The sequence below is a fragment of the Hermetia illucens genome, chromosome 4 (genome assembly GCF_905115235.1).
Source record: "Hermetia illucens chromosome 4, iHerIll2.2.curated.20191125, whole genome shotgun sequence".
Classification (NCBI taxonomy): domain Eukaryota; kingdom Metazoa; phylum Arthropoda; class Insecta; order Diptera; family Stratiomyidae; genus Hermetia; species Hermetia illucens.
The window spans coordinates 1,287,011-1,303,903 of NC_051852.1; the positions used below are offsets into that span (position 1 = coordinate 1,287,011).

At 40.9% G+C, this 16,893-nt stretch overlaps 1 protein-coding gene across 1 annotated transcript in view; it reads right to left on the bottom strand.

Annotated features, from left to right (window-relative positions):
* Window positions 1–394: 394 nt before the first annotated feature.
* LOC119654927 (homeobox protein extradenticle) overlaps window positions 395–16,893 on the bottom strand; it is a 28,337-nt gene continuing 11,838 nt past the window's right edge. Inside the window, exons 3-6 of the mRNA XM_038060578.1 lie at window positions 2,640–2,786; window positions 2,410–2,578; window positions 2,096–2,354; window positions 395–2,035 (exon numbers count right to left, since the gene is read on the bottom strand). Coding sequence (XP_037916506.1) covers window positions 1,751–2,035; window positions 2,096–2,354; window positions 2,410–2,578; window positions 2,640–2,786 — 860 coding nt within the window. The 3' untranslated portion in view covers window positions 395–1,750. The remainder of the gene's footprint in view (window positions 2,036–2,095; window positions 2,355–2,409; window positions 2,579–2,639; window positions 2,787–16,893) is intronic.

Below are 16,893 nucleotides of genomic sequence, written 5' to 3' on the forward strand. Positions count from 1 at the left end.
GGAAGGTTTTGCTGTGTGTTCGGTGGGATTGGAAGGGAATGATCCACTATCAGCTGCTCAACTATGATCAGACCCTCAATTCAGTCCTCTACTGTGAGCAACTCGACCGTTTGAAGCAGGCGATTGACCAGAAGCGGCCAGAATTGGTCAATAGGAATGGTGTTGTATTCCACCAAGACAACACTCGGCTTCACACAGCTTTGATGACCCGCCAGGAGCTACGGAAGCTCGGATGGGATGTCCTATCGCACCTACCGTATAGTCCGGACTTGGCACCAAGTGATTACCATCTCTTCCGGTCCATACAAAACGCTCTTGGTGCTACTAAATTGGCCTCAAAAGAGACTGTCTGAGGTTTTTGCAAATAAGGAGGGGATAATGAAGTTGCCTTCTAAATGGCAACAAGTTTGCCAACAAAACGGCGCATATTTGACTTAAATTGGATAATTCTAAGTATGTTAAATAAAGCGTCAAATTTCTATCACAAATACGACATTTCTTTTTCCCCAACCCAATATAAGAAAGCTGTTGAATCCAATCATTTTGATGCCTAAAATAATCTCCGCTAGTATCACTTCCTGGTTCCAAAATGAATTCACTCTGCTCCGTCGATTTAAAGAAGTCTCCCGCAAACAGAGCCCAAACAGTGATTATCTCTAGAGAAAAAGTGTGGGCTCCATAGCATCAAAAAAAATCACAAGGGCCACTCCGAAATGGCCGGATCTACAGCTTTGATGTTTTTTTTATCAACCAGATAACAAAAAAAAGTTATTGAGAATTAAAAGTAATCATGAGCCAAGAGCAAGTCATCCATCGACTAGTTTCAATCATGGTACTTGCAGCACCGCGAGATGGGCACATGAGAAATTTTCCTGTGGTGCAGATCTGACGCGCCAGCCCGAATAAAAAAATTATATGCACATCAGAAGCTGTTCTTATCCAAAATTAAATGCATCCGAATAGAACGATTCAAAAATTGGACCAAATGAAAACCATTCGCAGCAGAATTCACTCTTTGGAGACAGATTCCGCCGACAGGCCATGTAAAACGTAACAATTTCACTGTATATTTCTCATACTTAGTTTATCGTTATACAACCGTTTTCATATTTCTTTTTTTGATTATCTATGCAAAGTAGATAATGTCCTAAATTTTGTCTAGAAAAAAAAGGGCTAAAAGATAATTCAGTTTAAATACAACTCACAATGGTTAGTGTTCTTACAATATATGTAGAATATAGAATCATTAATAGTTACTTTTTAAGAAGATATTAGTATACATGGTTTTTCGTTTGTTTAGATGATTTCCAGAATCTTTTAAACACAATGTCCTTATCATTTCACTTATCAAATATTACGTATAACTTTGTTTGATTTAGATTACGAAATAATATTGACGAAACCAGATCATAAGAACTTCAACTAATAATACTCAGAGGGGGAGGAAAACACAGCAATTTGCAGAAATATTCCAAGCATACGATATCTAATGCAATTGAAAGGGAAAGTTCATAACGAAACAATTGAACTACTAAAACATAAAATCTGATGAAACAGAATTTTAAACGGAAATAACCTAATAGATTGCCATCATTTTAGTGAATTTAAACCTAAGAAAACATTTAGCATGTATTTATTTATAAATAGGTTTAATTTATCATGTATAGTTGTGTTCACCCTATCCTTACTACCAACGTTCACGTCGCACATCTTCATTTCAATAAATTTAAAATTTATCGAAATACCGTCCTCAAGGACTCAGATCCTGATGCATGGTCGGATCGTAACCCATGCTACCATCGTAGGGTTGTTGCTGATCATATCCACCCGATCCTAATGAGTATCCCATTGAATCTTGAGGCGGTGCCGGTGACATCATAGGAGTTGTTGTTCCACTTGGTGGTCCAGCCATTGAATACGGTGAAGCGCCTGCCGCTTTTTTCGCTGCGTACAAATTAGCTTCCTCCTGAGCCTTTCCAATATTCTTCTTGTAACGAATACGCTTGTTACCAAACCAATTTGACACTTGCGAAACCTTTGCCAAATCACGATAGATTGAAATATAAAACCAAAACTGAGGATAACCGTTACTTACCGTTATACCACATTTTCGTGCTAGCTCCTCCTTCGCTTCTTCCGACGGGTATGGATTGCTAAGGTGGCTGTAGAAATATTCATTCAAAATTTCGGAAGCTTGTTTGCTAAAGTTGCGTCGTTTGCGACGTGCATCTAGGAAACGTGAACGCAATATCATGACTGCCTCACATGTCGATTGTTTCAATTGCATTTGAATTGAGCTGAATTTTTTGTGAATAATTTGAACCATTCGTTCGATTTCCTTGGGAGTGATTGGCCTAACAAATAATCAATAAATACCTAAATTTTCTAATTGACCTTTCATTTTATTACCTAGTTCGGCTCTGTTCTCGCAACAAGTTCATTACGTGTGTTGTGAATTCATTGCATGCTTGTTCATACTTTTCCAGCTCTTGATGGTAAATCTGACGAATCTGTGCCAGTTTTGCACGATAGTCAGAGTGCTCAATTGCATTGTCTGCAGCATCGATAGACAGAGACCCTAATTGGGAATTTAGTAGAATTTTTCGGAAGTTGCTAAAAGCTAAATAAAAATTTTTCACCTTGACTTGCTGCAGCGGCTGATGCAGCTGCGGCACCGCCGCCTCCCTTCTCTGGTCCAGCTACTCCTTCAGCAATGAGCATGTTATCCAAACGCATGAGTTGTGGATCTGGTGGTTCTTCCTCTTGGGTGTTTCGAATGGAAAGGACTGCAAGATGAATGTAGGAAATTAGGACTTTCTTTTCCTTATAATATTTATTTGATTGAAAATATCGTTGCTTATAATATGAAATCAAAAGATATTAACTCGCATTGTTGAAAAGTGTCAATTATAGTTTGATTAGATTTTTTTATTTATAAAGATACAAATAAAGAATGATAAATGATCAAAATAACAAACATAGTTATAAGGAAAATACGAGCGGATGAGAAAGTTCTGAGCTCTAATTCCCCTGTTTATATTGAGGTTTGAGACCACCGGAGGTAATTAAAAGGATCATTATCCCAAAAACCTATTGATATTCGAAGGAGAAACATATTTATATACGCCCAGAACTTTCATCATCAATAGCGCAATCATCCTTACTGAATGAGAGAGTAGTCATGATTCGCATTGGCTGGTGTTAGAAAATCGAAAAGCTTCCTTTTAATCAAGTAACTAACTGCAATATTCGAACATTAAAAGCGATGCTGGGCATCTAAAAAGACCGATGAACCATATTCCACTAACAATTCGTTAAAAAGGAATATTTAAGGCTGAAGAATACCAATAATAATATTAGGTTGGTACATAGTTCCTGACCCTTTTTTTGTGAAAGGACATTGAATGAATAAATTTGTTTGCATGTATGTGACGTCAATTTATTCCTTAAAAGATGCAGTTTGGATTTCTTAATAAAGTTTTCGAATATATGAAAACCTTTTTTATTTCTAGACTAAGAACTACGAATTCTATCGTTTTATTTTATTTGAGTTTAATCGTGGAGCGAAAGCAACTCAGGCTGCCAGAAACATGTGTGCCGTTTATGGTGAAAATGCTATCGCCAGAAGAACTGCTCGAAGATGGTTTTCATATTTCAAGGAGGGAAATAACAAAAGAAAATGCCAATATAATGAGTTACGACAATTTAACCGTAGTTCAACAGCTACAATCCATCCATCCAATCCATCTAAGCTAGGAGTTTCGGTACTAGGTGTTTTAAACAAGAATAGCAAAAATCAACGAGTTTCAATAAGCGCCTCCTTTCTCGCTCGTCATCATTCAGCATGACAACCGCATAAGTCGTTTTTATCTCGCATAGTCCCCGGTGATGGGAAATAGTGAGTCAAGCAGAGAAGAGGTCCTCACCGATAAAATGCGAAGATGTTATGCGTATGGTGTAATCGACTGAATGCCATTTACTACGAACTATTCCCGGGATGTCAGACAATAGTGCCGAACTTTATTGTCAATATCTTCGCCGATATCAAGCTAGAATGTCTAAGTGATTTACCAACATAACAAACCTTGTTCTCACATACAAACATAACAAAAGTGATTATCCAAAAGAATGGTTGGCAACTTCTTCCATATTCGGGATATTCATCATATCTCACTCCATACGATTATCATTTATTTCGAACACTTTCAAGCAATTTGGCCGAAATTTCAAACGCGGTATTGACTCCAAAATTGGCTTCAATAATTTTTTGACTCCCAAATATTATCCTAATGTAATTATCACAATTGCTCTATAAGTTAGCAATCGTTCTTTTAACACTAAATGTTAAATGGGATGGATAGGAGAGAGTACTTCTTGTAGCATTAAGTTTTGTTGCTCCTTACCATAGCTTGTTGGCTTATGGTATGTCCTGCCAAAGTTCATTGATGTGAAAACTCCCGATCTAGTCACTAAACTCTCCATGTACGATCTTCATTAAAGACCCCCATCGGATACACAAGTTTCCGTAGAAATTAGTGACCAATTATTAGGCCTCCCTGTGTCTTCACATTTCAAATTATACTTAGTTGTTGCCCTTTTATGTTAGCCCGCCCTTCATTCTGTAGTGTTAATTTGCTATGTAGCCTTATAGCCCCACCGCTGTCTTTCATTGATCGGCTTGAGTTGCCAGTCTCGCTTTGCTTCTTTTCCCGTACAGACTCCAGGCTTACAAACACTGTTTAGGATTCCTTTCTTCCAAGCCTATCCGCCCTTTCTTTGCCGTTAATGCCTTGGAAGCTCCCAAATCTTCCCATTACCTGGCATATAATTTGAGGTATAGCATATTTTCTAGAACTTTTGCGTCTAAATATACAAAATCTTGCATTGATAGCCTCATTAGGCAAAGTTGGCAATTAGAAAAATGGTAGGATGGCTGTCCTTAACTCAACCGTCCCTTTGTATTACCACATTCCTGATAATGTAATAAAGTCCAAGTTGCTAATTAATAGCTTCTCCTGGTAGCATCGGCAAGCGCTATTCCATACAACCAGCTAACCAACAAAGCAGCTAAGGGCATTATACAGCATTGAACAAAGTGAAGAATGATATTTTCATTGATTTCACAGTGAAAATCAACAAACAAGGCAAATTATCGGATGAAAGCGAATCATTTTTGCGAATTATATTTACGACCAAGAGCTGTTAATACCACAAACTCAAAACATATTCATGGAAAAATTAAATTTAGCATTTAATCTTTGTTCCGGTCGCTTTGCTTAGATTGGGTTCGCCAATTTTCTCCGCAATAGACTTGTTTCAAATGGAATCATAAATGAACTAGTAAATGTTTTATGAAGTGAATATTGCAATCTTTCTAGCGGTTTGGATGTTTGGAAAGATAATTTTTAACAAACGTCCATATTTCGGAACCAACATATTCCTTTCATCAATGCTAGGCGTCTGAGTTTTATATGTTGTATTTCGGCTAAGTCAGTAAGGACATTTATAGTGTTTCCTGTTCTCTCCTTAGTGAAGTATGGGACATCCACACACTCAGACAGTGCTTTAGTTTCACTATCATCACACTTTACGCTGTGCAAGTGATAAGCGCACAGCAGCGAAACAAATACAAGATGAACACAGACACTCATGACCGCTGGGAATCTTGCAGTTAGTATACTCCCTGACAGTACCGCAAAATAGAGGAGTCCTCTTCGGAGTCCCAAGATCATATTTTACTTAACCATAGAATGGCCGCCTGCATTGGTTAAATTATTGCTGAAGGTGCGGCAAACGAGCATTTTGAAGAACCTCGATACCGTCGTCAAGAAGCATTTGTACATTCCAAAATTCAACTGCAAACCTTTGATGAAAGCAAAAATTCATAGCCGCAAAATCCATCCAATTCCGAAGCATGAGAGAAGTTACTGAAGTATATTTAATTTTGAGGGTTGCAGGTTGCTAGTCCACAAATCTGAATTCTTTCACTCCCAACTCACACAGAAGTCACTACCTCAGCGGGGCATCGAATTTCCGTCCTAATAGAAAGTATTATTCGCCTGGGTCGGGATGACTCGCGCTTATTCGTAGAGACGTTAAGAAAGAAAATACGAATTGCAACTAAAAATGTTTTAAAAATATTGAATCAGTCAAATGATCACTTAGAATTATAGACGATAATTTAAAGGAGAAGGTCGGTCTCATAAACTGTTGTTGAGAAAGAACGTAACTACAGTTCACGCATTGACAACATTAATCAGAATTGGAGCTTGTCATCAAAGAATTTCAATTGAACTTTTTCAACATCTTCCAGTCGTATACATGAATTGAAAGTAATAATGATCTTCAAACTGATTTTGAAATATTAGGTTATTGCAAATGAAATGTCGGATTTTTCAATGAAGTGAAGTTACTTATGATTTTAATGTTTAAAACTGCCGCAAGGTGACTCTGGTGGTATGGGATAATTGAGTATAAATAGTCGTTCGTTCGATCACGGAGTCATTTCAGTTTCAATCGTCATTGAAGTTCCAAGTAAAACTCAAAGAAAAAAGCATGGAAGGGAGTCAAAAACGTCTACTTTTTCTATATGAATTTAAACTTGGTCACAACGCAGCGGAGGCAACCAGAAACATTTGCAGAGCATTTGGAGCTGACGCAGCAAACGAACGAACGACACAGCGGTGGTTCGAAAAATTCCGATCAGGCGACATGACCCTCCAAAGTGAACCTCGTGGACACCCAGGACCATCGATCGACAACGACGAGTTGCGTTTGATAGTGGAATCTGATCCCCGATCATCGATTCGTGACATTGCAGAGAAAATAGGCGTACACTATTCGACAGTATCTCGGCACTTACAACAGCTTGGAAAGGTGAAGAAGCTTGATAAGTGGGTTCCGCATGAATTGAAAGAGCAAAACATGGCGCTGCGAATGGAAATATCCAGTTCTCTACTCAACCGCAACAGGAACAATCCCTTTTTGCGCAGAATAGTGACATGCGATGAAAAGTGGATATTGTACGACAACCGTCGCAGATCAGCGCAATGGCTAGATGCCGATCAGCCTCCACAACACATGCCAAAACCGAGCCTTCACCCGAAGAAGGTAATGGTAACTGTTTGGTGGTCTGCATCTGGAATTATTCATTATTCGTTTTTGGAGCGTGGTGAAACAATTAATGCAGAGAAATATTGTGCCCAACTTGATGAAATGCACGAGAAATTACGTGTTCAGCGGCCTAGATTGGTCAACAGAGATGGAGTGATACTGTTCCATGATAACGCCCGACCTCATGTTTCCAGAATGACGGTCCAAAAATTAAATGAATTACGATATGAGACTCTTCCTCATCCACCATATTCACCCGACCTCTCGCCAACCGACTACCACTTTTTTAAGCATTTGGATCACTTTTTGGCGGGGAAACAATTCAGCAATGAAGTAGCTGTCAAAAGTGCCTTTGAAGAATTTCTTAGCTCTAGAAACCCAGACTTTTACGAAACTGGAATAAATGCCCTTGTATCTCGTTGGGAGAAGTGCATTGAAGCTGCTGGTTCTTATTTTGACTAATAAAATTAATTTTCATAAAAGTTATAGTTTTTTGAAATTTTACTCAAATATCCGACATTTCATTTGCAACAACCTAATACTTCCCATTGAAACACCCCAAAAGTGACCTTTGTAGGCAGAAATACTGAATAAGAATGATAAATTCGACATTTCCTTAATAAAAATATTAACTTACTTTTTCACCCACGCTGCCTGAAGGTAACGGACAAGCTCTAGTTAAATTACAAAAAAGGTCAATATGAAGAAACATACTTCAAACACAAACATGGAAGATTCAGTTTCCAAGGGAAAGCACCCAAGCCAAATAGAACTCACCAGCGAGGCCATAAATATAAATTCTTTGACGTAGCAATTAAAAACACAAAGACATAATCCTTTTGAAGAAAGCGCGACGAAATGAGTACGATAAGTGCACTATCCTTGACCTCAAATTCAGACAATACAAAGGACCCTTAGGAAATAGCTCGTAAAATTGAAAATAACAAATCTTGGATAGAACAAGAGGTAGATTTGTGAGACAGCACTTTTCTACCTGCAAATATTCAAACACTTTGAAAAGATGTAACCGGTCATCCACTATCTTTATCAGAGTTGGATTTGCTGCTTTAATTTAATGTGGCACAAAGCATGGAGTAAATTATGGAGCAATAGAGACAAGAATTATATAATAAAGTAAAAATTTATTTCTCCACATCTCGGGACTCGTGACTTGTAGGATCACTGATTGTGTTTTAAGCTCAAATTGTTGTTTAAAGATTTAATATTTTTGCAAATTTAAATATTATAACGTAAAGAACCCTTTCGTAAATACTAAAGGACCTTTCTGAGGAATGGTTGAAGACACATTCCCGCTTACGATCGACTAGTAATACTTTCTTTTTCTGGGACGACTCATTCTATGAGCTACTCAAAATTTGATATCCTCTGCATAATAGAAATAATAGCCCGAGGGTCCAGAGTTCTTGATTTTAACATTCCATGGAATTCATGAAACATATGACGATTTCTTCGTTCGTGTTATGCGTCCCAATATCAATATGCAACATATGGTATGTGGATACTCATTGCCAATTTATCATCATCAACGGCGCAACAACCGGTATCCGGTCTAGGCCTGCCGTAATAAGGAACTCCAGACATAACGGTTTTGCACCGAGGTCCACCAATTTGATATCCCTAAAACCTGTCTGGCGTCCTGACCTACGCCATCGCTCCATCTTAGGCAGGGTCTGCCTTGTCTTCTTTTTCTACCATAGATATTGCCCTTATAGACTTTCCGGGTGGGATCATCCTCATCCATACTGATTATGTGACCCGCCCACCGTAACCTATTGAACCGGATTTTATCCACAACCGGACGGTCATGGTATCGCTCACAGATTTCGTCATTGTGTAGGCTACGGAATCGTCCATCCTCATGTAGGGGGCCAGAAATTCTTCGGAGGATTCTTCTCTCAAACGCGGCCAAGAGTTCGCAATTTTTCTTGCTAAGAACCCAAGTCTTCGAGGAATACATGTCATCATTGTCTTGTACAGTAAGAGCTTTGGCCCTATGGTGAGACGTTTCGAGCGGAACAGTTTTTGTAAGCTGAAATAGGCTTTGTTGGCTGACAACAACCGTGCGCGGATTTCATCATCGTAGCTGTTATCGGTTGTGATTTTCGACCCTAGATAGGAGAAATTGTCAACGGTCTCAAAGTTGTATTCACCTATCCTTATTCTTCTTCGTGTTTGACCAGTGCGGTTTGATGTTGTTGGTTGATTCGTCTTCGGTGCTGACGTTGCCACCATATATTTTGTCTTACCTTCATTGATGTGCAACCCAAGATCTCGCGCCAATCATCGCCTGCTCGATCTGGATGAAGGCAGTTTGTACGTCTCGGGTCGTTCTTCCCATGATGTCGATATCGTCAGCATAGGCCAGTAGTTGGGTGGACTTAAAGAGGATCGTACCTCAGCATCACGGATCACTTTCTCGAGGGCCAGGTTAAAGAGGACGCATGATAGGGCATCCCCTTGTCGTAGACCGTTGTTGATGTCGAATGGTCTTGAGAGTGATCCTGCTGCTTTTATCTGGCCTTGCACATTGGTCAGGGTCAGCCTAGTCAGTCTTATTAATTTCGTCGGGATACTGAGTTCTCTCATGGCCGGGTACAGTTTTACCCTGGCTATGCTATCATAGGCGGCTTTAAAGTCGATGAATAGATGGTGCAACTGTTGTCCATATTCCAACAGTTTTTCCATTGCTTGCCCCAGAGAGAAAATCTGATTTGTTGCTGATTTGCCTGGAGTGAAGCCTCTTTGTTATGAGCCAATGATGTTCTGAGCGTATGGGGCTATCCGGATGGTACTCAGCAACGTGATACCTCTACCTTTTTATGTATGAGACAGATAATGCCAATTCCCTTTGTTATAATTGATATAAAATCATTCGTAAGTTCCTTCGTTCAGTCCGAAACCTCACAATTTTCAGTCCAGTTTGATCTCGTTCAAAAATCATCATAATTATCCAAACAATACATTTTCCTCTTGTGAAAACACCACAATAATTCCAATAATATGGGAAAACGAAAATATGCATCAAAACCCCCACCAAGCGATAATAATAAAAACCGACAACATTAAACTATCGTAAATTCTCACAGGAGTCTCATCGCTTACGAATGGCCCATTCAAAACCTATAATTCTGGAATCAGCGTATTCTCCTCTAATCATAGCCACAATAAGAGTTCCGCCAGTTCAGAATATATCTCTTATCCAAGACTATCTGAGCGGGGGAACGTTGAGTAGTTGTTTATACGGATATTTGCGGTCGTTCACTATACGGAAGAAAGTAAACGATGGAACGATTCATTCTTGGAGTTTTACGACTTTTTTACGATAACATAAGCAACAACAACCATCTCGCAATGATGGCGGTAAATCGTAAAACATGTTCTGTCTACTTGTTGATCGCCACAGTCAGTTTAAGTGGAAATTTCATTTGTGATTTGAATTACACACTATTTCAAAATACAGTAATTAGATTGGTTGTTTTCTGAGTGTAATTGTAATGGCAGCAATTATGATTTGTAATTAGAGATGCAAGTATGGTGCAGGTGATTTATTTTCATGGTCAATCAGGGTGTGGAGGAGATAATGGAGGATAAAATTCAAATAACCAGAAAAATGTTTGAAGTATGTGTCAACCTTTCGACTTTCAATACCGAAAGCGGGAAATTGCACTCCCTAAAAACGCTTCCACAGAAAAAAAAAGACTCTTCCTCAATTAGCGAAAAGGGAATATCTCCCAGGTTCGGAGTATTCTTGTGTTCCTGAAAATTAGATTTCAGGAGATCTGCATAATTTTCATCCCGGGATCAGTTTTGTGGCGGAGCGAGCAACTTGCCTGTCAGACGCATGCAAGAGCGAATCGTGTTTTTGATCTCTTGTGGGTTTTTCGCTACCACTCACGATGTCCACCGGAGTAGAAGGAAGTCCCTCGGTAATGGCCGTGGCAATACGAGTGTCGCAGTTTTGGCATAGGAGGAGGTTTGACAGCATGATTCCTTCGACTCGAGGTCCAATTTCCGCCCTACACCCGCTAAGTCGGGCTAGATGAGGAGCTTGTCTCCAACATTCTCGAGGACTGCCCTTGTGACTAAAAGAGTAGCTCATAAAGCGCCTGTCAGTAAATGAAATGAAGCAATTGAGTGGTTACAAAGTCTGCACTGAATTGCTACACTCTTTGTGGCTGTAGAGTCACTCGGAAAGCACACATGCCACCTAGATATGTGCGGATTAGGGTTATCTGAACACGTTAGCCTCCACCGAGGTGTCTCGCGACAACTCAAGCCACGTGACACAGCTACAACAGATAGTGGCAGCATTAACAGCTCCCGTCTCTGAATTGGCAGAGGCTGTCGGTTCTTTGCGCTTAGGAAGCAGGAATAGATCAAGGCCTAGATCCCCCCTGAATTCTCGGTTCTTCCCGTATCCTAGTATCATAATTTAATAACGCAATCGTTGGAACACGTGGCAGCAAATTTTTCGTCGATTCGCAGGTATGACTACAGGTAGGTAGACTTGAGTTTAGAACTTCAACGAGCGTTTTCTTGGCGTTTCATTATCGCGGACCTCAGCATTCCCATCCTAGGCGCGGATTCCCTGTGCAACTATAGATTGCTAGTGGATCTACATAATAGATAATTGACGCCACAACTTCCCTTAGGTCATCAGGAAAAATCTCATCTTGCTTACGCAGCAAGTTCCATCCATTGTTGATCTTAATCACTTTACATGGTCCCTAAACCCAATGATGAGACCTTGTGGCGACTTCAGACATCTAAATGCTCAGACGATTCCAGACCGATACCCTATCCTACTCATCCACGATTTTGTGTACTCTAGTGCAAATTGCCGTAATTTCTCGACCTTGGACTTAGTCATGACATACCATAAAATCCCTGTAGCTCCCGAAGACATTCCGAAAACGGCAATATGATGACTTTGGACTGTGCAACGCGACGCAAATCTTTCAGTGATTCATCCACTCTGTGTTGCGAAACCTCCACTTCTGTTTCGTTTATTTGGATCATATTCAGATCGCGTCTTCCTCTGAGTTCGAGCATTTGGAGCATTTCAACTGCTTTTTTCAACGCCTCCTTGTGGTCGGTCCAATACTTAACGTTGAAAAATGCAAATTTTTACCCCTAAAGGCACCACCCGGTCCACCCGGACCCAGTCAAGGTGCAAGCGATTTCGAGCTTCCCGCTTCTAATAACTATTAAGGATTTGAAGAGGTTCTTGGGCATGTTAAACTTCTATCGTCGTTTCTTGCCTAAGGCTACCCACCATCAAACGATCTTTAACGCCTTCTTCTCTGGGCCGAAAACCAAAGACTTCCGTCTGTTTGTGTGGTTCCCAGAGGCTGTTCAGGCGTTTTTGACCACCAAGCAACCGCTGGTGGATGCTACACTTCTGGCATTCCCTCAACCAGATGCACTCTTAGCCGTATTCGATATCAAACATTGCCGTAGGTGCTGCTCTCAAGGTGGACCAAATCTGGCAACCGTTGAGCTTCTTCTCCAAACAACTGAATCCCGCTCAATGGAACTACAGCACCTATGATCGTGAGTTATTAGACACGTACCCCGCAATTAAATACTTCCAGTATTTCCTTGAAGGCAGGCCGTTCATAATGTTCACGGACCATAAGCCACTCATTTTTGGTTTGAAACAAAAGCCCGGCAAAGCGTCTCTTTGGCATTTGAGTTTTATCAGCCAGTTCACTTCCCATATTCAACACGTGTCTAGGAAAGGTAACGTAGTTGCTGACGCTTTGTCATGTCTTGCAGCATGTGTTGTAGCGGAGCAAGCCACTTGTGTGTCGGATGCACGCAAGTGCGAATCGTTGTGACCATGGTGACATTGAAAAACTATTTTTGGCAGTGAAAATTGTTTTTCAGTGTCAGTGCAGAAAAGGGATTTGAACGAATGGGAGCCACCTTTTCAACAAATGTCAAAACTAAGAACGGCTTCGAAAAGTACTAATCGAGACCTTTAATTTGATACCCCACATGGCTATATTTGATGAAAAAAAAATGTACACCCCCTTTTTGCATGTATGGGGACCCCCCTTAAATTTGACGTAAAAGGATGTAACTCACTATATGCGTGAGCGTTCACAGTTCCCACCTTTCTACCAAATTTGGTGCCAATCGCTACAACCGTCTACGAGAAAAATGCGTGCGACGGACAGACAGACAGACAGTAAACCGATTTTAATAAGGTTTTTCGTTTACACAAAACCTTAAAAAGGTTTTAAAAGAAGTCTACTGATTTCTTCAGTTTCACCTGCCTACAATCGTGAATATAATCGTTTCAAGCTTTCGAGGAGGGATATGCACACTTTCCTCCGCCCTGGTGAAAAAAAAGTGTTCTACGGGTTTCTCTAGCTTCTTCAATGAGAAACGCTTAGACAACACTATATGCGTGGCGTTACCTTCTCATCAAAATTTATAACAACAAAATGCCATTGCACGAGGTTAGACAATTAAGTAATGAGACTGATTTTATTGCCGCACTTGTGGTAAACCTGCAACTTTCAAATTCCCTTCCCCTTCCCCGGCATCCTTCCCCTTTCAATTGATATATTCACCATCGCTCTATCTTCTTTAGTTCGCTCACTGTGTCGTGTTGAGTAGATGTGTGTTGGCGGTAGTCGTCATGAAAATGGAGAAACGAAATCTAGAGCAACACGTCGCCATAAAATTTTGCACCAGATTGGGCGAAACAGCTTCGGAAACGTACACTAAAACTGTAAAAGTGCATGGTGATAGTGCTCTTAGTCGTGCCGAGGTGTTTCGATGGCATAGACTTTAAGGAGGGGCGTGAAAGCGTGGAAGACGAAGCGCGGAGTGGGAGACCAGTCGAGGTGTGGACTGACGCGAATGCGCAGCGTGTGCGCGCCCTAATCCGTGAAGATCGGCGTTTAGCAGTTCGAATGTTGGCCTCGGAACTGGGTAAGAACCGTGAAACAGTCAGTTACGTCTCGGTGTTTAACGTAGGTACCTGTCGTGAGACTTAACCCTACGGTCCTCTTCAGACACGGAGTGATTTTGTGACCACAATCAGAGCCCCGCTGAGACAAGCAACAACGGTACCAGTCTATACCAAGGGCATGGCTTAGCATTCATACTGGTGGATGCAAGACCTACCTAAATCTCTACCGAACTATGGAGTACGGCACCCGTGTTGATACGCAACACCACATCGAGGCCCGAAGATCTCTTCTCGCTTGAGCATAACCACAACCACCATGAAACTCCCACTAGGGGGGCCTACCGCAAATAACCGAGCTGTACTCAGATACAACAGGAATTCTCCTGAAGTATAAGAGTCCAGGGGCTACCTCGGTTTCCATGGTATCAGTATACCCCTGGTAAGGTTTCGTGACCAATTTGCCACTTCAGATGAGTCCCCGTGCAGACTCGGGTCTGATCGCCCTGATTAGGCCTTTGGAGCATTCGCCTACTGCATCACGGCCGGCAAACCAAAGTGAGTACAGCGTCTCCCGGTGCCACCACTATGGAGGTTCTCCTCGGCCACTTGGTTTTGGTTTGGCCGATAGGGTTGCCGCCCCATCTTCCTCGCCGCTACCTCTGAGCACCCCGTGAAACAGTCAGACAAATTTTAACAGGGGACTTCGGGATGAAAAAAAATATCTCGAAAGAACCTTTCTGAGGAGCAAAAGCAGCATTGAATGACCGATACAGAAGACTGTTTGGAATAAGTGGAAAACGATCCCACGCTACTTGATCGAGTTATTACAGGCGAGAGAGCTCGTTTTTCCAATACGACTCGGAAGCCATACGCCAAAGCTCACAATGGTTGTCGCCGCATGCCCCCTGCCAGAAACAAGCTCACACGAGCAAGTCGAAGGTGAAAACGATGATTATCACCTTTTTTGATAACAGTGGAATCGTCCACAAAGATTTTTGTTCCACCGGGGCAAACCGTAAATCAAGTCTACTATCGCCAAGTACTCGAAAGATTGCGAAAACGAGTCAACAGGGTGCGCCCAGACATCGCTCGCAATTGGATCCTTCATCACGACAATGCGCCGTGCGACATCGTCCTCAGCGTGTTCCCGTATTTAGCCTTTAAAGGGATCGCCGTGTGGCAACAGCCGCTTTATTCGCCCGATATGTCATCCTGTGACTTTTTTGGTCCCTCGAACAAAATCGGTGGTCAAAGCAACCTATCTTTCCAGAAATGTGCTGAAATCGCTGTATAGCTGCCCAAGGGGGCTACTTTGATTGTGGAATAATTTTTAAATATACGGTTTTTATGGAATCAGTCTCATTGCCCATACCGTCTTATTAAACCTTTGTCCTAGTTTTGAGTAAATCCGCCAGGCAACTCATCTTTGTTTCACCAATTTACAATTAAATTTTACTGCTTTCGATATTTGATTCCCTTTCGTGCCAACCACATCATGAACTCACTTTTTCGGGGTGTAAATGATGTTGGGATTTCTCGTTTTTAGAAAGTTTATGATAAAGCGTGACTCTGATCAATAATAATATCCTTAATATCCTTAATTGAGGTGCTATTTCTACGTTTGGTTCCACACGAGTTACTCCTCCTCGGAGCTCAAGCGTGGAACTGCGCTGTACAACTCGGGTGCCGTACCCCTTAGTTGCGGCAGAGGTTTTAGATAGGCCTCGCATCCACTGGTAAGAATGCTGAACCTGCACTCAGTATAAACCAGGACCGCTGTGCTTGCATGGCGGGGCTCTGATTGTGGTCCCAAAATCAGTCCGTGTCCAAAGAGGACCGTGGGATTATGCCTACAGGGCAGGTACTCACGTTAAACCCCCAGGACTTTCATGCCTTTCTCATAAATCTCAAAACGGCTTCGAAAAGTACTAATCGAGACCTTTCGTTTGATAACCAACATGACTATATTCGGTAGAAAAAAAATTGACATCCTCCTTTTGCAAGTATGGAGACCTCCCCCTCCCCTTTAAAGGCAACGTAGAAGGATATCACCCACTGCATGTCCGGGGGTTCATAGTTCCCCCTTCCCACCACAGACATCACCACCACACCCACCTAGGCAAACAGACAGATGTTGAACCGATTTTAATGTTTTGTAACAAAATCTTAGATCGCAAGGGCGTTCTACCCTTAACACTCTTGTGATACCTCAATAGCTACGTAGTATCTTTGTTCAACCCCTAACCAAAAGTTCGTAATAACAAATAGAAATACAAATCCAGCCATTGAGAATTGTGCATATAAAACGTATTCAACCATAAATATGTATAAACCTGAAGTGAATATGTAAAACAGAATCATTGCTATTGAATTTCTTTATTCTACACTCTGGCGAAAACCTCCTACACAAAAGAGTCCAAGGTGCTTTGTACTTACCACCTCCATTCCAATTACAATTTGCATAAAATATTTATGAAGCTATTTTCGAATTATCTCGCGCATTTATCTGAAGATCGCGATGTCTTTTCAACTCAATAAACAAAGAAAGACAATCCAAAGCGATCACAATCTTATTCTATTGAAATTCTAATTACTTTTTTGGACTTCAATTCTAACTACCAGTTTTTAAAGGAGCCAATATTAACTGTTACACAAATCAACTCATTTCATGTAGAAATAAAATTGAAATTCCTGAATTGCGATAACAATTCAATAAATTAAAAACATCTTTTAGAATTTCCTCTGCACTCGAGATTTCTGATACCTTTTTGGTCGTTTTTGTGTTGGTTTTAAATTAAAACGATTGCATTCGCATGTCATTGAAAATTTCCCCT